The 20819-nt window shown below is 37.4% G+C and overlaps 3 protein-coding genes across 3 annotated transcripts; all 3 read left to right on the forward strand.

Moving 5' to 3' along the window:
• Positions 1 to 724: 724 nt before the first annotated feature.
• On the forward strand, positions 725 to 6658 carry LOC140171818 (uncharacterized). Its single transcript, XM_072195149.1, has 4 exons — positions 725 to 1512; positions 4405 to 4803; positions 5480 to 5669; positions 6031 to 6658. Exons 1-4 carry the CDS (start codon positions 784 to 786, stop codon positions 6210 to 6212), a joined length of 1500 nt encoding a protein of 499 aa, XP_072051250.1. The 5' UTR covers positions 725 to 783; the 3' UTR covers positions 6213 to 6658.
• A 641-nt stretch (positions 6659 to 7299) lies between these two features.
• LOC140171819 (uncharacterized) lies at positions 7300 to 12617 on the forward strand. The gene is made up of 4 exons (XM_072195150.1): positions 7300 to 8127; positions 8963 to 9361; positions 10830 to 11019; positions 11158 to 12617. The coding sequence occupies exons 1-4, from the start codon at positions 7441 to 7443 to the stop codon at positions 11382 to 11384; spliced, it is 1503 nt and encodes a 500-aa protein (XP_072051251.1). The 5' UTR covers positions 7300 to 7440; the 3' UTR covers positions 11385 to 12617.
• A 3168-nt stretch (positions 12618 to 15785) lies between these two features.
• LOC140171026 (uncharacterized) lies at positions 15786 to 19672 on the forward strand. Its single transcript, XM_072194208.1, has 4 exons — positions 15786 to 16484; positions 16925 to 17323; positions 17681 to 17870; positions 19073 to 19672. The coding sequence occupies exons 1-4, from the start codon at positions 15786 to 15788 to the stop codon at positions 19261 to 19263; spliced, it is 1479 nt and encodes a 492-aa protein (XP_072050309.1). The 3' UTR covers positions 19264 to 19672.
• Positions 19673 to 20819: the final 1147 nt, after the last annotated feature.

Raw genomic sequence — 20819 nt, forward strand, 5'->3', positions numbered from 1 at the left:
AGATTCAGCAAATGTATAGTTTGAACTATCTACCTGTTACGTCATATGTCTAATTTTTGTTCAACAAGGGCAAATTAAGAAAAAGGCTCAGATTTTGTTTTGAAAATTATCTCAAATTATTTATCTTTCCTTGATAAATCAGAAAAAGAATAGTTTGCACTATGTAGGATATATAGTTAGCCTAGTAACCCATCAAAATATGACAATACCCATTGAGTCGCATGAGTTCTACTGACCTTGACAATGTCTGACCATGGTGCCTATTGGTAAATTCGGTAATGTAAGATTAGTGAATCTCATTATTTTAAATTTCTAACATTAACCTTTTGCTACATTAAAAGGATGTATTTCATATATCCGAGTGTGTTGTGTAGGGTGTATTGAATTCCGCCATATAATGATGAAAATGGTGCAAAATACTTGCGATTTCCCCTTATTTTCCTGTGAAATTAGAATCGCTAAAATATTAAGTGTTCTTTAAGCTAAGACTTGATTCAGCAAGCTAATAATTCGCACTGTTTCTTTTCGCTATGCTTGGAGAGCATAATATTTCAACATTTCTTTCACAGCAAATTTGATTTGTTATTGCATTGTTGTGTTACCTAATGAATGGTAGAACCTTGACATTGAACTTGAATATCAGGTGATCAGTTTAATATAACTTACCAACAATGAGGTGTATTCAACCATTTACAAGACAAGTCAAACTCAATGTATTAACGCCCACCCGAGCAGCATTCGCAGAGACATTCGTAATAGTGTGTTGTACCCCGTGTGATATGCATGCTTTACTGGTGTACAAGCGATTACTTGATTCCAACCAGTATGTCGTACAACCTCTTTCCCGTAGCCGTGTTCACCTGCCAATGTTTACTCTACGGTACCTTTGCACAACCCGTGGATGTCTCTGTCGACACCCAAGTTCTGATCATTGGAGCAGGAGGAGATGCTCTTAATGCTGCTTTGACTCTGCATGAAAACAACATTACTGACTTTATCACACTAGAAGGTGCCAATCATTTACGTGGTTTTATGAAGAAACTAACCTTTGCAGGGTTGGAATTTGCTCCTGGAGGCCTATGGGCTTACTCGCCTGCTACGGATGTACTTGAGAATTTTCATGAATCCAATTATTCGTCGTATACAGTTTACACTGATGAAGGTGATGATATCACACGTGTTGCCATCAAAAGAGAAACCGATCTAGTTGCAGCTTTCAATTTCTCTACTGATGCTATCATAGAAGACATCGAGGAAGGAGCGCGTCCTGATTTGTCACACAAGGCAACGTTAGCTCGTGGTGGATGGATAGCTAATTCGGCAGTTGATAAAGTTATGGAGTGGTTTAACTTTGACTTTGCGGAGGGGAGATCGGCTCGAGATACATCAACAATTCAAGCCTTTCGCCAAGATGAACTACTCGGTCCTGAAGAATATTTCCTTCTCAGTAACAGATCTGTACTTGATCGTCTAGCATCTACACTAACGGAAGAGCAAGTTCGCTTGAACCAGGTAAGTTGGTCTTACTTTAGGTATTACTGGCAAATGTCATTTAACACTAATAAATGCAAACACTTCGCATCACCACCAAAAAAACCCGGTAATTCATACATACTCGATGGCTACAGATTATTTTGAAACTGTAAAACACCACCCATATCTTGGAATCGAACTGACTCATAATCTCAAATGGGCTGAACACATAAATAATATTGCAACTAAGGCCAACAAAGCTGTCTGGTTTGTAAGACGTAACCTCTGGCGATGCCCTTCATCAATCAAGCAACAAATGTATATCTATCCTAGACTATAGTAGCGTAGTGTGGGATCCTCATACCGCAACAGATAATAATACAGAAACTGGAAATGATACAAAGAAGAGCAGCGCGCGCGCGGTTATGCACCAACAACTACAGGAACACCCCGGGCACTGTCACAGATATCCTCAACAAATTGAACTGGCCAACACTACAGCACAGAAGAAAAACGTCACGACTCGTCACAATGCACACGATTCAGCAGCAAGAAATATCTGTTCCAATCCCAAACTACATACAAAGACAATCTGCCACTCAAACTCGTCAGTTTCATCCTGCTAAATTTCGAGTCATGGGTACATCCTCCAACACCTACAAATTCAGCTTTTTCCCTCGCACAATACAGGAATAGAATGATCTGCCCTCTTCATAACTTGATTGCACAAAGTTGAGCTTCTTCGAAGCAGGATCAGGAGGGTGAAAGTGCATAGGAACAATGCCGGAAACTACGTCACGCTATTGTTCGACTTAGACTACATCATTTTAACACGTGCGTGTTCGTTAATACAGCTTTAGTCTCCTCCACCTTCGCAACACGGTACGTGGAATGTCTGGAATCACACTGACGGCGGAGGAGAATACTAGCTGGTCAGACAGTTTAATTTTATCAAGCATAATAATACCTGAACAATCACCGTCATTTGATCGATTTACTACAGAATATAATTGATTATTCAAAATATAATTTTAATATTGTAAACCTGTTAACTTGTATATTTGTGTACTAAAGTATAAGGACACGTGAATAAAATCATGTCGAAGACAAAATGGCCGCTAATCCGCCTATTGTCTAGACCTAGGATACATATTTCAACAGAGGGCAGCAGTCTAGGATGCCTATCCCTTTGTCTATTATTCCTGGCAGGACTCTGTAATATTACATTTGTTGTTTTAATTACCTTTTCTGAGCCGTGTCTTTTGACGACCGATGTCGGCAATCATGTTCTTTGTCAGATATTGCCTTTATGGCAACTTTATTAAGTATTGTTGTAGATGTAGATGCTTACTAAAACAAACGACTTTTATTAAAGTACAAGTTTATGGTTGATTGATTGATTGATTGATTTTATTTGGTTCCATAATACAAAATACATAAAAATATTATATTGCACAGTTTAAAATACATTACATAAATATAACACTTGACAAAGTAAGAAATTAAAAGATATACAATGTGAAGATAAAAATACACTAGGAACCGGGATAACCCATAAAGCCAATGTTTCAGGCTTATTTCCAATGGGGTCCTTGAAAGAAAGATTTTGGCAAAAAAGGCAAGAGTATAAACAAAAGAAGAAAGAAAGCACACAATGGACAACAGACCCCACTGGAAATTAGCCATTACTGAAAAGTTTCCTGATTGCACTCTTGAAATGATTAAGATTGGGGATATTTTTGATGTCATTTGGAAGCATGTTCCAATCCCGAATTGCACTGTAATAAAAAGTAGTGCCAGCTGAACTTTTGATTTTAGGCACATGGAAATTAAAAAGCCGCCTTCTAGTATTATAGTTGTGAATTTCTGAGGTTTTGGTAAAAAACTGGCACAGGTAGGGGCACTTGACCCATAATAAATTTTGTGCACATGACATAATTTTAAAAATTTTACTCGACACTCTACATTTAAAAAATTCAGCCGTTGACTGAGTCCGGAATACCATGAAGAAGATGAATAATCAAAGTGGCATTGAATTAAAGCCGAACACAGAATTTTGCGACAGTTTTGGTTGAGACAGCTGCCATTGCGATACATAAACTTTATCCTGGAATTTGCCTTTTGAATAATATTGTTTGCAATTGCTTCCCCAGACACAGATTGGTCAATGTTAATACCCAGATATTTCACAGACTCCTGGCCTTTGATAATCTGGCCAGAGCATTCAACAGAAAAATTGTCAACAATTTTTATTTTCCTTTTGGATCCGAAGATAATACTTTCAGTCTTGCCGAGATGTAAAGACAATTTGTTGTCTACCAGCCAATTGCTGCAAGACTCAAGAACTTGGCCTAATTTTTGTGATATGACACTAGGATCTGTATGAGAAAATAGGATTGTACTGTTGTCTGCATACAACATCAATTTACAGTCTGGGTCTATACTAATGATCATATCATTAATGTAACATAAAAATAAGAGTGGCCCCAGTATGCTACCCTGGAGCACACCACATGAAAAATGTGATTAAAGAAATGAGATACCAGAAATAAAACATAATCATGTCGTATAACAATAGCTTTTTAGGAAGCTTTTCAACATTTGGGGGGGGGGCTGAGCCTCCACACCAAAATTATTGAGGGTGCTGAGTCCCCGCAGGTTCAGCGGTTCCTAAGCCTATGGTAACTCATCTAATGTAAGGCCACATGTCACAGGGGAAGTTGTGACTTCCATTCACCGGTGACAACGGTGATAGTCCATAATCCCGATTAGCAATTCACGACTTACAACGATCGCCATATATTCCAGACTGCTGAACATTGGAGTTGTCTAAATAATTTTACTATCCACGTTTAAATAAGTTACTTTACATAATTGACCTTTTACCTTTACATCTTTACAACATTTTGCATTATGTACATGCTCTTTTAGCGTGTTCGTGTCGTGAACCAAACTGAAGGATTCGTCACGGTAGTCACAGAGGATGGTATCGAATACACAGGCAACTATGCAATTGTAACCAGCACCGTTGGGGTTATTCAAAATGGCGGCATAACCTTTGACCCTCCTTTACCGCCGTGGAAGTCCGAAGAGTTTTGTCGATTTCAAATGGGTACTATTGATCCAATCTTCCTCAAATTTGAAACCAAGTTTTGGGATGACACAGAGTTCATTTTGCATGCCAGTGACAGACACGGATATTATCCAGCATTCTTGAATTTAGAAGCTGAAGGACTTCACCCACCTGGAACTAACATCTTGATTGGATTCCTGACGGGAGAGGAGGCATATCGAGCAAAATTATTGACAGACGATGAAGTCAAAGCTGAGGTGAGTATTATATGGATGTGAATTTTTAGCTTGGCTTCCAAGCCCAATATATAGCATTCAATTCCGACCTTGGAAATATTTCGACATTTGAATCGAAGTAGGATCGAAAAAAAAATGAAAAAGAAAAAAAATCGAAAAAAGTCCTGTAATTTATGAAATAACAATACTGTCATGGCAAATTTGGTCAAAAAACTTCATTAGAGTAACTTCACGCTACATGACATCATTCATAAAGTAATATGCAGTAGTGAACTCTTTTACTTGACCCAGGGATGAAATTGTATCCAGATTCCCCATGATATTATTTACAAAGCTGCTTTTTCTTTTCAAATAAAATGCTGAAAATAAGCTCATAAAAGATTTGTTAGGGAACACCATGACACTTGTTACGACAGCTTTATGATTAATACTGTACATGATATGATGCAATTTTATCAGTTTCGCCGTCGAGCAATGATTAAAGGAGGAAATAGGAAAAGTGATCCCGCCCGGGAATTGAACCCATGACATCTGGTTAGTAAATCAGATGTCATGGGTTCAATTCCCGGCAATCACTTTTCCTATTTCCTCCTTTAATCATTGCTCGACGGCGAAACTGATAAAATTGCATCATAGTTTGCTTACTCCCGTCGAAAAAAAACCCACTGTTTCCCTACTGTATACATAATACTTGCAGATTCTTAACGTACTGAGAAACATATACGGCGAAGACAATGTACCAGACCCCGTGGAATTCTACATGTCCCGGTTTGCTACGGACCCAGATCTCTATGGTACATTCCCTACTTGGCCGATAGGTATCATTCCAGAGGATGCCCAGATGCGTTTGAGTGCAAACGTTGAGAGGATCTACTTCGCTCTTGAAGGTCGGTTTATAATATTTTATGTTCTAGAAATATTCCAGTGATTCTGTTTCTTATTATATGAAACCTTCAAAGCATATTGTTAAGATAAAGGAAAGGATTTGATTAATTGGTTTCAAATATTATGCGACAACATTTTCTCTTGATTAACAATCAAGTATTATAATAATGTTTAACGAAATTAATCTTGCCCTCAATAGGCGCTGACGATGTTGAGAACATTGGCAAAATCTTTGAAACCTTTAAAATATTTAAAAACCAAGTTAACAACTTATTTAAATATTTTGTGCTGCGTCCACATTTTCTCTTCATTTACAGTCAAATCAAGGGAATATATTAAAATAATAAATCTTGCTCTCAACAGGCGCCGGTGATGTTGAGTACATTGGTATTCCTCGAGGCTCTTTCAGAGCTGGTATAGCAGTGGCAGAGGCAGTCATTGGATGTCTTTTGGAGGACGAGTGTGACGAGTTTTCTCCTGTAAAACCAAAACCTCCTCCTCTTTGTAGTGATGTCAATCCAAATAAACGTCGTAAGAACTTTTAACGGGAGGTCATTATTTTGTAAACTAGGCGAGTAGGCTTTTGCGTTTGGTTTAACAAAATATACTATTTGCTTATTTCAAATTATTTATCTTTCCATGATAAGTCGGAATAGTTTGCACTATGTAGGATGTTTAATTGCCTTGGTAACACATCAAAATATAACAATACCCACTACGAGTCACATGAGCTCTAATGACTTTGACAATGTGTGACCATGGTGCTTGTTGGTAAATTCGGTAATGTAAGATTAGTGAATCTCATTATTTTAAATTTCTAACATTTACCTTTTGCTACATAATAAAATGCTGTATCTCATATATATACGAGTATCTGTAGCTACTGTATAAATATTTGTTATTGGAATAGTATAACACAAAATATTTTTCTCAAAAGTTGGTAACCGTGTGTTTTGTTTGGTTCAGTGTGGGTGGATGAATGTGTGTTGTGTAGGGCGTGAGTGTTTGCAATAAAAAATAATCAACTTGTGTAAAATAAATAATCATCATTGCCGTTGTGAATGAATGAATCTTTATTTTGATAGTAAAATTTTGGAGGAGACAGACGAAAGACCAAATTGTAAGGCCAGCATTGACCATCCCCTTACATAACTAATTAAAATAGCAACATCGCACAAGCATATCACACAAGAATAAAAACGGGCCTCCAAGAATTAGTTATAAAAATGAGATATTGTGAAAAAGGACATTACACAACAATTGTGTTATTGTGGTATATTGCACAGGAGTCTGCTACGTTACAGCAAATAGGTGTTGAATTCTGCCATATAATGGAAAAAATGGTGCAAAATTTTTGCGCTTACCACTTATATTCCTGTGAAATGTTACCTTTTTGAAACGCTAAAACATAAAGTTTTCTTAGACTGAAGACTTAATTCAGCAAGCTAATAATTCGCACAGTTTCTTTTCGCTATGCTTGGAGAGGTCATACTATTTCAACATTTCTTTCACAGCAAATTTGATTTGTTATTGAATTGTTGTGTTACCTAATGAATGGTAGAACCTTGACAAATTGAACTTGAATATCAGGTGATCAGTTCCATACAACTTACCAACAATAAAGTGTATTCAACCATTAAGATATGTCAAACTCAATGTATAAGCGCCCAACCGAGCAGCATTCGCAGAGACATTCGTAATAGTGTGTTGTACCCCTTGTGATATGCATGCTTTACTCACTGGTTTACAATCGATTACTTGATTCCAACCAGTATGTCGTACACTTTCTTTCTCCTAGCTGTGTTCACCTTCCAATCTTTACTCTGCAGTACTTTTGCGCAACCCGTGGATGTCTCTGTCGACGCCCAAGTCCTGATCATTGGAGGAGGAGTAGATGCTATTATTGCTGCTTCGACTCTAAATGAAAACAACATTACAGACTTTATCATACTAGAAGGTAGCGATCATTTACATAGTCATCTGAAGAAAATCACCTTTGCGGGATTGGAATTTGCTCCTGGAAACTTATGGGGGAACTCACCTGCTAAGGCTACCATTCAGAATTTTCATGAATCCAATTATTCATCGTACACAGTTTACACTGATGAAGGTGATGATATCACACGTGTTGCCATCAAAAGAGAAACCGATCTAGTTGCAGCTTTCAATTTCTCTACTGAAGCTATCATAGGAGACATCGAGGAAGGGGCGCGTCCTGATTTGTCACAAAAGGCAACGTTAGCTCGCGGTGGATGGATAGCTACTTCGGCAGTTGATAAAGTTATGGAATGGTTCAACTTTGATTTTGATGAGGGGAGATCGGCTCGAGATATATCAACAATTCAAGCCTTTCGCCAAAATGTACTAATCGGTCCCGAAAAATATTTCCTTCTCGGTAACAGGACTGCGCTTGATCGTCTAGCATCTATACTAACGGAAGAGCAAGTTCGCTTGAACCAGGTTGGTCTTACTAAGTCAAACAACTTTTTATTAAAGTACAAATTTTATGGTTGGATTAAAGAAATGAGATACCTGAAAATAAAACATAATCAAGTCGTATAACAATACTTGTACAGTAACCATTGGCTTATGAAGCTTTATAACATGGGGGGGGTGGCTGAGCAACCCAACAAAAATGTTGGTGACCCATCATGGGGGGGCCGGGGGGAGTTTCCCCCTCGATGTAACTTGAGGAAATTTTGCGAAAAATAGGTGAGCCCCTCGGTTCCTAAAGCCTATGGTTACTCATCTAATGTTACTTTTTCCGTAATTACCTAGGTCGGCTAGGTACTATGTCTTGATTGTCTATCTTTCTTTTTGGCAACAAACTTCAAAATATTGCTCTATCTACATGTCACATCCTACACTGGCGTCACTTGCACATGTATCGTGTGCTATTGCCTATAGGGGAACACATAATTGGGGTCAAAGGTCTTCAAGGTGCCATTTCTGGTATTTAACCAAATGCCTACAAAATGCGGGAATTATAGCTATTGAGACTAATTTCCTTATAAAGTTAATGAAATAGAGATACATGGTGGATGATCCAACTCTGGTATAGGGAAGTATTTTTCCATTACGTGGCTTCCATTATCGGTGACATCGGTGATAATCCATAATCTTGATTATCAATTCGCGACTTACAACGATCGCCATACATTCCAGACTGCTTAACATTGGAGTTGTTTTAATAATCTTACTATCCACGTTTAAACAAGTTACTTTACAGAATTGACCTTTCACCTTTTACATATTTTCACCATTTTGCATTATGTACATGTACATGTTCTTTTAGCGTGTTCGTGTCGTGAACCAAACTGAAGGATTCGTCAGGGCAGTCACAGAGGATGGTATCGAATACACAGGCAACTATACAATTGTAACCAGCACCGTTGGGGTTATTCAAAATGGCGGCATAACCTTTGACCCCCCTTTACCACCGTGGAAGTCCGAAGAGTTTTGTCGGTTTCAAATGGGTACTATTGATCCAATCTTCCTCAAATTTGACACCAAGTTTTGGGATGACACAGAGTTCATTTTGCATGCCAACGACAGACACGGATACTATCCAGCGTTCTTGAATTTAGAAGCAGAAGGCCTTTACCCACCTGGAACTAACATCTTGATTGGATTCCTGACGGGAGAGGAGGCATATCGAGCAGAATTATTGACAGACGATGAAGTAAAAGCTGAGGTGAGTATTATATGGTTGTGTATTTTTATCTTGGCTTCCAAGCCCACTATTTTGGATTGAATTCCGACCTTGAAAGTATTTCGACCTTTGAACCGAAGTAGGATCGAAAAAAAAAAAGGAAAAAGGAAAAAAATATAAAAAAAAGGCATGTAACTTATGATATAACAATACTGCCATGATAAGTTTGGTATAAAAACTTTGACAATGTTAAACTTTAGATCTCATTTGCACACCTTCAATAATTGTTTGTTTTTGTTTCACAGTGACATTGAGGGATGAAACTTTGTTATATAATATTGCTTTTTATGAACTTTGTTTCTATTCTATCAACATTGACTTGTTATTTATGTTTATGGCCGCAAAAAGTGTAACGCGTGTTACCGTAACACGTGTTACCAACTTTTTTAAAGCTTACCAAAAGTAAACCTTGCTACTTTTCCTGTATTATAAACCTTGGCATATATACCTGATTAAAATAAAAACTAATATGTTGTAAATTGATTATTTTTAGGTCAAAGTTGAGATAAAGTTTTGTAATTTTTTGGCTGTTCCACTTAAAGCCATATTATAACATTTGCTGAGGAGGACGCCCTCACTGAATTTTTTTAATTCATTTTTTTACACGATTAAATTGTACTTTATTAAACCAATATATCCTGCAAAAATCAAGACTCTAGGTGCTGTAGTTTTGTCAAAATCAGAGATTTTGAATAAAAGGCTGATTCAGCCATTTATTATTACGATGGAATCGTTAGTCGAACGCATACACGATGTTCATAACACACAGTATGTACGCGGCGTGGGCGACGGTGATATACACAACAAAGGGTCGTACCACAACATGACCGAAGGAGTGGTATGTATTGGCGACACGTGCGCTAATGGTAAATTCCAATTTTCTTTGCTTTGCCGTAGTTGTTCGACTCAAAAATTAAAGGGATATATCTGACAGTAAAAGCTAACATTTTATGGCAAAGAAATGCTAATCTATTTTGTTTGAAAATGTTATAATATTGCTTTAATGAAACGTTAGTTAGCGATTTTCGCAGTGATTACTATTGGGTGTTCAAATACAAAAGATAAACTCCAAATTCAAATAATAGTCTAACAGTCAGAGTGTGGAGAATAAAGAAGGGTGCGCTAAAACGTAACGCTTGTTACCGTGGATTCGCCAACATGCATTTGCTTCGTCGTCATTAAAACGATTTTGCAAGATAATGTTTTAGTATTTAAGTGGTGTGTATCCAGCTACTAGAGTAACTTCACGCTACATGACATCATTCATAAAGTAATATGCAGTAGTGAGCTCTTTTACTTGACCCCGGGTTGAAATTGTAAAATCATTTCCCATGATATTACTCAAAAGCTTTTTCAAATAAAATGCTGAAAATAAGCTCATTAGCGAACACCATGAAACTTGTTACGACTACTTTATGACAAGTTTTAATGATGTACATAATACTTGCAGATTCTTAACGTACTGAGAAACATATACGGCGAAGACAATGTACCAGATCCCGTGGAATTCTATATGTCCCGTTTTGCTACGGACCCAGATCTCTATGGTACCTTCCCTACCTGGCCAATAGGTATCATTCCAGAAGATGCCCAAACGCGCCTGAGAGCCAACGTTGGCAGAGTTTACTTCGCTCCTGAAGGTCGGTTCATAATATTTTATGTTCTAGAAATATGCAGTGATTCTGTTTCTTATCATATGAAGCCATCAAAGCATATTGTTAAGATAAAGCAAAATTATTAATATAATCTTTTAACGAAATTAATCTTGCCCTCAATAGGCGCCGGTAATGTTGAGTACATTGGCATTCCTCGAGGATCTTTCAGAGACGGTGCAGCGGCGGCAGAGGCAGTCATTGGATGTCTTCTGGAGGACGAGTGTGACGAATATTCTCCTGTGGAACCAGGAGCTCCTCCTCTTTGTCAGGATGTTAAGCCCTATAATCCAAATAAGCGTCGTAAGAACTTTAACGTGAGGTTATTATCAACCGAAAAAAAATTTGAATAACTAATAACTATAATAACAAATAACTATGGGAGTAGACTTATGCTTTATATTTCAATTTGGTCATTCCAGTGGAGTAAAAGCCCTAAAATGATACATGGGTCATAACGCATTGTGGCAAAAACTCAATTTTTTGTTGTCATTGGCTGAAACCTTACACGTAGACATTGTTTTCGAACTCAACGCGTTGAGGGAAACCCAGGGGCGTAGCAAGAGCCTCAGGGCGGACAAGGAGCAATACGAGCCCTTTTAACATTGCCTTTATTAGCCTAATCTCCATGGGAACAACCCGAAAGTTCGATAAAGTCCTAAAAACGAAAGTCCTTTCGTAATAGGAGACTAAACCCCTCCGCCTCCCTCTAACCTAAGTGTAAAATATCAAATATCCAAGTATTTTCCGGATAACATCCCTCAATAGAAATGTACTGTTAGTCGTCATTCTCCGCTATTACCCGGTGAACAATTTCACTCGAAAAATTCCGGACTAGCTTAAATGGGCATTTCGTGATCCACAGCCTCATCCCCCCACTTTTCTCAAAAAAGTTGAGATTTGTATATCACTGGAAACCTCTGGCTACATAATGTTTATGTACAAAATATTTCTTGCAGATTAATTCGTTTTGCAAAGATATCGTGAAATTTGAATTTCGTTCTGGTGCACCAGAACGAAATTACAACGCATTGTCTATGGAGCAGTGTAATACACATAATAATGCATAACTCACAAATGCAAAATCGGAATCAACTGAAATTTTGGGAATAGGCTTTTTTCGTGGATATGTACTGAAAAATGTCATAAAAAGAGGATGCTAGGATCACGAAACACTCCTTTAATAGAAACACGCTATTTTTGACTCACTTTTCTATATTCTATCTTCAATATACATGGATTTTAATACCGCTGTTAAATAGATTAACATTTTACAGCCAGTCACACTATACATTACGTAATACACTGGAAACAAGAAGCAAACATTTTCAATCTTTCCTCTGGGGAAAGATTGAAATTTGTTCATTTTGAATCCTTGCTGTTGTTGTTGGTTTTTATTTGACTGGAAATGATGTGAACGTATTTATTCACCTGTCATTGATAATAACAGTGGCATCCTCATCTATCTAAAGCAGGGGTATGCCACCTTTTTACGCCGGACTAGAAATAACCAATGAAAAACTGCATGGGTTGCATGTTATTTTAAAATCATTATTAAAATCTATTTCCAATGATTTAATTTTCAACATGTACCTATTTTGTCTGAATTAATTTTGCAAACTATGAAAATTAATCTATATGTTTGCAAGGTTGCTCAGGTCTCTAATCCTTGGCCCAAATTTATGTTATGAATTTTGAAAGTTTAATAACTGCAAAGAACTGGAAGAGGAAGACATTCCATATTTTTATCATCATAATTATATAAATTTAATAATCTCATGTCTACCTTTAATGAACTTAATTCTTCGCTATACAGAATTCATGGTCCATTGGACAATTGCAAAATACAATGGAAATTATTCATGTTTCTTTTCTTGAATCAAGTAGTCATGGAAACCTTTGAAAAAACATTGTATGCATACATTCCAGTCATATTAATCATTCCCTGTCAAAAATTATTAATTGAAAATATTTGACATTGAAATGAGGAAAAATGCGTTTACACGTAAACTCGTACGTACAGTGCTTTCTCCTTTTACCATACACTTTTGCATTTTAATAATAGTAGTGTTAATACACGATTTCGGTTAAATTTTAATTGGATTATTCTTTGCCAAATTCTTTGCTCATAATATGACTTAAATTCGAACTTGCTCTGTTTTCCTCAAAACACAATGCATTTGGTTGAATCCAATTACGTGTAAGTTGGGACTGACGTGTGTAAACATTACAAATATTGCAAAATATCAGCTTCAATTTTCTACACACTCTAATAAAGAGCTTTGGGATTAGGACTCACTAAATATTTTAGGCGGCGAGGTAGGTACCAGGATAAATCACACGGCTTGGTAGATACGTCTTGGTTCACTCGTCTCGGCTAGTCCCTCAGATTGGTAGCTCTGTTCATCGGCTCTTCATCGTAGATTTGGTATTGGTATGGGCGCTAATAAAAAGCTCTCCATAGAACTAGAGGTTCGATCAGGGTCTTATTTAGGCTTTCAGACTCAGCCAAGCACGAATATTATCACACCAACATCAAGACAATCAAAACCACAATTTACTGATATTTAAGTTATTTATTACCTTACTACATCTTCTTCATTCCGTATGAAACTTTATTAAAACTAACAAGTGAACTGGGAGTAGAACAAACTCCATTATCAAAGTAATAACTAGCGAGAATTGTTCTCGCTCTAAACTAAGAAGTTGTGTCCAAATCTTGACGCACACGGAGATTTTATAGAGAGGTGTTACCTCTCTGAGTGACTGCTACAAGCTACAAATAAACCTCAGTTTGCGTCGTCCACAAGACCTCCGTTTAAAAAAGACGTTTTACGATAGTCTAATCGAAATGATACGAGAGAGTGATTTCTCACTCGGGGTGAATGACACCATAATTTTGGTTAAATAAATAAATAAAAATAGAAGGGCACGGGATATAAAATATATCGCCACAACATCACCAAGATTACTATACATTTGTCTTTATTACGCAGTCATGACAATAACAAGAATGACAAATAACAAAACAAAACAAAAACACAAAAAAACCAAAAAACACCACACAACAACAACAACAACAACAAAACTTGAATACTTTAGGCCCCTCAAAACCTTCATAGATTCTGTCGATAGTACTACGCCTGATGAAGGAAATTTATTAAATCGTTTTTTCTTTAATTATTTTGAGCATGGCATCGCTATTTTTATATATTTTGCGACATACTAAGGGCTTCTTGCTGCTGATACTGTTAATACCACAAAGATGGAAATGTTGAATTTGAAGAGTATCATAATTTTTTTTATTAAACTGCCTTATGGCGAATCATACAGGCATGTGCGTCAATCCGGGTTGGGGACAGGGGGACACACATGGAAAAGTTTTTATACAAAAACGATTCTATTATAAACCATCATGCGAACAGTTTCCACCTCGATACACCTGAGCACACATTTTCGTCCAAGAGTTCTCAAGCAAGCAGTGAATTGTCTCCGCACATTCTTTGATTACACTACACGGTTGAGTGCATAGCAATGCAAGAGCTGTGGAGCTTCTAGCTGAAAAATGGGCCTCTTTGATTGTTTTTTGTCGAAACCCCAAGTGTTCCTTTCATCCAAGGCTTTTTGCCATTTTTCCGGGGTTTTATTTTCTTTGAAAGAGTGAAAAAAAACCGAAATGCGCGCTACGGGAAACAAACTTGCTATTGTTTTTGGTCTTATGTGTATATAATTTGTGTAAAACGGGCAAAGTTACTCACAGAGTCCTCATTTGCCGGCAAATGCGTGTAGGGGGTGCTTGTTTACTGGTAGGGGTGTGGGCGGGCACTCAAGTCAGTTGCTGACAAGGCATATTCTCCTATAGTACCAGTGTTTCACATGAGATATTTTTGCATGAAATGCTAGAGTGGAACAACAGCCCATGAAGAGTGATACAGGTCAAGAACTTATATATGCACGAATAAAGCCAGCACTAACCATCCCCTTACAGGTCTAAATTAAAACAGCAACATCGCAAGAATTAGTGCCGTACTCGACCAATGACACATTTACGAGAGAATAAAATCATTACATGTTCAATTCGCCGGCAAATCCGCCATGAGCTGCTGTGGCGTGTGGTGGTGAGCTGAACAACATGTAATCGTCAGTGCGCGCTGGTTCGAATCCAAACGGTTCTGAATTTTTCTCTCCTTTATTATAATGCCAGTTTGTCTGAGCTCCATTTCTTTATTTTAATCTAAGAAATCACACAAATGTATGCTGCGTAACAGCAAATGTGTATTGAATTCTGCCATAGATTGCTAAAATGGTGCAGAATACTTGCAATTTCCCCTTATCTTCCAGTGAAATGTGACCTTCTTGAAACGCACTGTTTCACTTCAAAAAGTACAGATAACTGCTTGGAGAGGTCAGTACCATTTCGATAGTTCTTTTACATCAAATTTGTTATTGAATTGTTGGGCTATCTAATGAATGGAAGAACCGTGACAAATTGAAAGCCCGTGACCAGGTCCATACAACTTACGAACAATAGTAGAAAATAGAACGTTTATTCGACTATTTACAAGACAATACAAAGCTCGTTGATTTTATCTTAATTCAAGTTAAACTCAAGATATAAACGTACAACCGCACAGTATTCGCCGAGTCATATTCGTAATAGTGTGTTGTACACAGTCAACACTTCTCGTTACCCCGTGTGATATGTTTTAAGCTGTTTTACTTGCCGGTTTGCAATTGATAACGCGATTCCCATCATGTCTTACAACTTCTTTCCCCTTGCCCTGTTCGCCTTCCAATTTTTACTCGACGGTACTTTTGCACAACCCGTGGATGTTTCTGTCGGCGCCCAAGTTCTGATCATTGGAGCAGGAGGAGATGCTCTTAATGCTGCTTTGACTCTGCATGAAAACAACATCACTGACTTTATCATACTAGAAGGGTCCGATCATTTACGTAGTTATCTTATGAAACTCGACTTTGCGGGATTGGAATTTGCTCCTGGAAGCTTATGGGGGTATGCACCTGGTATGGATTTACTGGAAAATACAGGTATTCCTTTTCATGAATCCAATTATTCGTCGTATACAGTTTACACTGATGAAGGTGATGATATCACACGTGTTGCTATTAAAAGAGAAAACAATCTCTTGGAAGCCTTTGATAACGCTACTGATACCATCATAGAAGACATCGAGGAAGCAACGCGTCCTGATTTGTCACAAAAGGCAACATTAGCTCGTGGTGGATGGATAGCTAATTCGGCAGTTGATAAAGTTATGGAATGGTTTAACTTCGACTTTGCGGAGGGGAGATCGGCTCGAGATATATCAACAATTCAAGCCATACGCCAAGGTGTATTTATTGGTCCCGAAGAATATTTCATTCTTGGAAACAGATCTATACTTGATCGTCAAGAATCTATACTAACGGAAGAGCAAGTTCGCTTGAACCAGGTAAATTGGTTACTTTTGTCTTGATTGATTTAAATTGATTTTTATTAATGAGATTAAAGATAAGAGGCGGCTATCGTTCTTTCTGTCTGGCATCAAACTTCAGAATGTTTCTCCTCCTACATGTTACATCCTACACCGAGAAGGCCAAATTATAGCTATTGAGCGTAGTTTCCTTATAAATTGAATGAAATAGACACATGTTTGATGATCCAATTCTGGTTTAGAGAAGTATCTTTCCATTATGTGAATTCAATATATCGGTGACATCGGTGATAATCCCAAATCCTGATTTTTGATTGGCGACTTACCGCTATCCCCATACATTCCATGCTGCTTATTGCAGTTAATTTTCTATCCACGTTTAAATAAGTTTCTTTACATAATTGACCTTTTACCTTTACATCTTTTCACCACTTTGCATTGTGTTCACGCTCTTTTAGCGTGTTCGTGTCGTGAACCAAACTGAAGGATTCGTCAGGGCAGTCACAGAGGATGGTATCGAATACACAGGCAACTATGCAATTGTAACCAGCACCGTTGGGGTTATTCAAAATGGCGGCATAACCTTTGACCCTCCTTTACCACCGTGGAAGTCCGAAGAGTTTTGTCGATTTCAAATGGGTACTATTGATCCAATCTTCCTCAAATTTGGAGCCAAGTTTTGGGATGATACAGAGTTCATTTTGCATGCCAGTGACAGACACGGATACTATCCAGCATTCTTGAATTTAGAAGCCGAAGGTCTTCACCCACCTGGAACGAATGTCTTGATTGGATTCCTCACGGGAGACGAGGCATATCGAGCAGAATTATTGACAGATGATGAAGTAAAAGCTGAGGTGATTATTATAATATAGTTGTGCATTTTTTCTTGGCTTCCAAGTCCACTATATATCGTTGAAGTATTTTGAACCGAGTAGGATACGTCTGCGCATTTGTTTCGTCGTCATTAAAACGATTGTTGCATGATAATGCTTTAGTATTTAAGTGGTGGATTTGCAGACTATTAAAGAAACCCCACTCGACAAGTCATAATTATAAAAAGTATGTATAACTCTTTGACTTGACCCAATGCTGAAATGGTAAAATCATTTCCCATGATACTCTTCAAAAAGCTTTCCTTTTCAAATAAAATGCCGAAAATAAGTTATGGTTATCTCATCAAAAAAAAACCCATCATTTTTGTATACTTGTAGATTCTTAACGTACTGAGAAACCTATACGGCGAAGACAATGTGCCAGACCCCGTGGAATTCTATATGTCCCGTTTTGCTACGGACCCAGATCTCTATGGTACCTTCCCTACTTGGCCGATAGGTATTATTCCAGAGGATGCCCAGATGCGTTTGAGAGCCAACGTTGGCAGAGTCTACTTCGCCCCTGAAGGTCGGTAATATTTTCTGTATTCATACTCATATTCATACTCCTGTTCTAAAAATATTCCAGTGGTTCTTTTCCGGACCGGATATACATGGGGGGGCTACTATACAGTGGCGGCGGAAGCATTTCAATTTAAAAGGAGACGAGCATATTTTGTTCCGATTGTACTAGGACGTTTGCTTGCGGAGCCCGCGAAAATATTTCAATTTCAGACTATTTTTAATAGCCCGAAGTGAAGGTGAATTTTGCCCATTTAACGTTAGCTTTGGACATTTGATTATTTTATTTATTTTTACCCGTGAAAGTCGGGTGGACAATAAAGAAAATAAATAAATATCAAAGCTAACGCTAAATCTGATGCCTCCGACTAATGCGATAGTGAAGACAGAAGCATTACAATTTAGAAGAAGACGAGCATATTTCGTTCCAATTTTATTAGGACATTTGCGTGCGAAGACTATTTTAGTCCAACATGAAGGTGAATTTTGCTATGTAACACGGTTGTTTGATGGGATCATTTATTAGTTTTCTAACAAAACACGTACAACCAAATTTTAGGTTTAAACAGCTAAACGTGATATCATGCTAATGTATACAGATGCATGCTTTCGAGTCATTCTCAACTTTAATTTCATCTCTTTTACAAAATGATTTACTTTTATAGCATTTTTAAAGCTTGTTCGGATATAAAATGTATCTATTAATGACAAAATTGGTGGCGCTATTTAGTTACTGGAAATTACTCTTTCAAGCTTTTAATACAAATAATTCTTTTTATTGTTTGATAAAATATGTGTATAAAATTTCCTTGTTTATTTTACCTATTCCAGCTGTTTTAATGGCAGTATTAATCATCTACCCATTGCAAATAAAGAAATATGATTTAGGATAAATAGCGCCACCTATAGTTTGCATTTAGATAATAATAAAGCCAATTCTATATACATCAAACAACCGTGGTAAAAGGCCAGCGCGCGCAAAAACTATATTTTGGTTACAAACATGGTGTTTGGGGGCTAAAAAGGGACACGCACATGGCAATTTCGGAGCCCCCAAATTATGGGGCCCTGGGCCCAGGCCTATCCGGGCCAGTGGTATATCCGGCCCTAATTCTCTTTCTTAATAATTATACATTTTCTCGTCATTTTCTCTTCATTTACAATCAAATTAAGGGGAAGTATTAAAATAATAAATCTTGTTCTCAACAGGCGCCGGTGATGTTGAATACATTGGTATTCCTCGAGGATCTATCAATGACGGTGCAGCGGCGGCAGAGGCAGTCATTGGATGTCTTCTGGAGGACGAGTGTGACGAGTATTCTCCCGCAGAACCGAAAGCGCCTCCTCTTTGTAGTGATGTTAAGCCCTATAATCCAAATAAACGTCGTAAGAACTTTTAATTTAACGTGAGGTCATTATCAACCGAGAAAAAAAATCGTTATTTTGTAATATGTAGGCCTACGCATCTGGTTATAAATTTGGTCTTTCCAAATGGGGCAAAAGTCCTATAATGATACATTGGTAGTAACGCTTTGTGGCAAAAAGCAATATGTTGCCAATGGTTGAAAGCTTACACTTAGACATTATTTTAGAACTTAACGCGTCGAGGAAAAAATCTATAAGTTGAGCTTTTAAACCATCCAAATAGATCGGAATTTGAAGAAATAATGTATTCTGATTTAAGGCCAAAATAAAACATGTTTGTTTCCTGTAGCAGGTCAAAAAGTCAAATGCGAAATGCGGTTTTTTATTTTTATTTTTTTTATAATCCATGTCTTCAAATGAAAAAAAAACCACACCTTTTTTGCTGCAGATTGGAATGGAAATTTACAGTGGGTGTCTCCGACACAAAAAATTAAAAATATTTCTTCATATTGAAGAATATTTATGACCCCCTTTCAACCTGCAGATTAAAAAAAGTATTACAAAATGTGTGCTGTTTACTCCAGTAGTGTTTTATATTATTTTTGAGATTTTTTTTCCATTTTTTTTTATTTTTCAAAAGTGAAAAAAAAAAAAAATCTAAATGCGCAAAAAAGCCGTCAAAAACGAAATGCGCGCTACAGGAAACAAACTTGTTTTTTTTTACTTAGCTGAAAAGCTCTCCATTTTTTCTCGATAAGTTAACCTTTTCCAATACGTTATGACCTTAAGCCTTGCGATACTCGGATTAGTACATGCCTTGTGCAGTCAGTAGGACGATTGTTTATAAACCGTATATTATACTAAAATGCAGTAAACCTTTGACGAGCGCGTATTGTAAGGATATATCGCGTATTTACTGCGTTACACGCACTTGTCTCTGATTGGCTGCTAAGGCGATATGCTGTTGCTGAGTGGAAATTTATGAATGAACTGTGCGCCGTACGCGTTGTTAGCGCCGAATTTGCAACATCACGGTAGTCGCGCTCGTCAAAGGTTTGCTGCATTTGACTATAGGCCCCGTATCCATAGGCCACACAGACAACCTATGGATACGGCCACTAAAGGTTCGTTGTCTGTGTGGCAGGTCACATGGGAACAAGTGAACAAGGAACAAGGGCACACGCCACAAGGGAACAGCCTATGGATACGGGGCCTTAGTGGTGTACCTTCATTAGCGAAACTTACTAGAGTTATTTAGTTCATATGATAGTTGTATATATTTTCAGGGAAATTACTTTTGATAACGATTGTGAATATCAATCCTTGATGAAGCAAATAAGTAAAGATATAGGACCAAATATTTTTGACCTACAGCCTAAAATAAAATTAAATATTCACACATAATCATTTAAAGGAGTATTTAGAGTAAACATAGTAAACGCATCCCAAAAGAAAGTATCCAGCTTGATTTTGGTCCATAAATCAAAGATGGGGTCTTAAATCAAGACCTACCAAAAGTATGTTACAGATGAATTTATTCCGCACAGTTTGATACCTGTGGTTTTCCTGCTTCTCAAGATTCTTCATAAAG

The sequence above is a fragment of the Amphiura filiformis genome, chromosome 15, assembly GCF_039555335.1.
Source record: "Amphiura filiformis chromosome 15, Afil_fr2py, whole genome shotgun sequence".
Classification (NCBI taxonomy): Eukaryota; Metazoa; Echinodermata; class Ophiuroidea; order Amphilepidida; family Amphiuridae; genus Amphiura; species Amphiura filiformis.

Coding starts and splice junctions, on each gene's coding strand:
- LOC140171818 (XM_072195149.1), top strand. CDS start 784: ATGCTTTACTGGTGTACAAGCGATTACTTGATTCCAACCAGTATGTCG. Junction 4,804..5,479: donor ACGATGAAGTCAAAGCTGAG/GTGAGTATTATA, acceptor TAATACTTGCAG/ATTCTTAACGTACTGAGAAA. Junction 5,670..6,030: donor GATCTACTTCGCTCTTGAAG/GTCGGTTTATAA, acceptor TGCTCTCAACAG/GCGCCGGTGATGTTGAGTAC.
- LOC140171026 (XM_072194208.1), top strand. CDS start 15,786: ATGTCTTACAACTTCTTTCCCCTTGCCCTGTTCGCCTTCCAATTTTTA. Junction 17,324..17,680: donor ATGATGAAGTAAAAGCTGAG/GTGATTATTATA, acceptor GTATACTTGTAG/ATTCTTAACGTACTGAGAAA. Junction 17,871..19,072: donor AGTCTACTTCGCCCCTGAAG/GTCGGTAATATT, acceptor TGTTCTCAACAG/GCGCCGGTGATGTTGAATAC.
- LOC140171819 (XM_072195150.1), top strand. CDS start 7,441: ATGTCGTACACTTTCTTTCTCCTAGCTGTGTTCACCTTCCAATCTTTA. Junction 9,362..10,829: donor ACGATGAAGTAAAAGCTGAG/GTGAGTATTATA, acceptor TAATACTTGCAG/ATTCTTAACGTACTGAGAAA. Junction 11,020..11,157: donor AGTTTACTTCGCTCCTGAAG/GTCGGTTCATAA, acceptor TGCCCTCAATAG/GCGCCGGTAATGTTGAGTAC.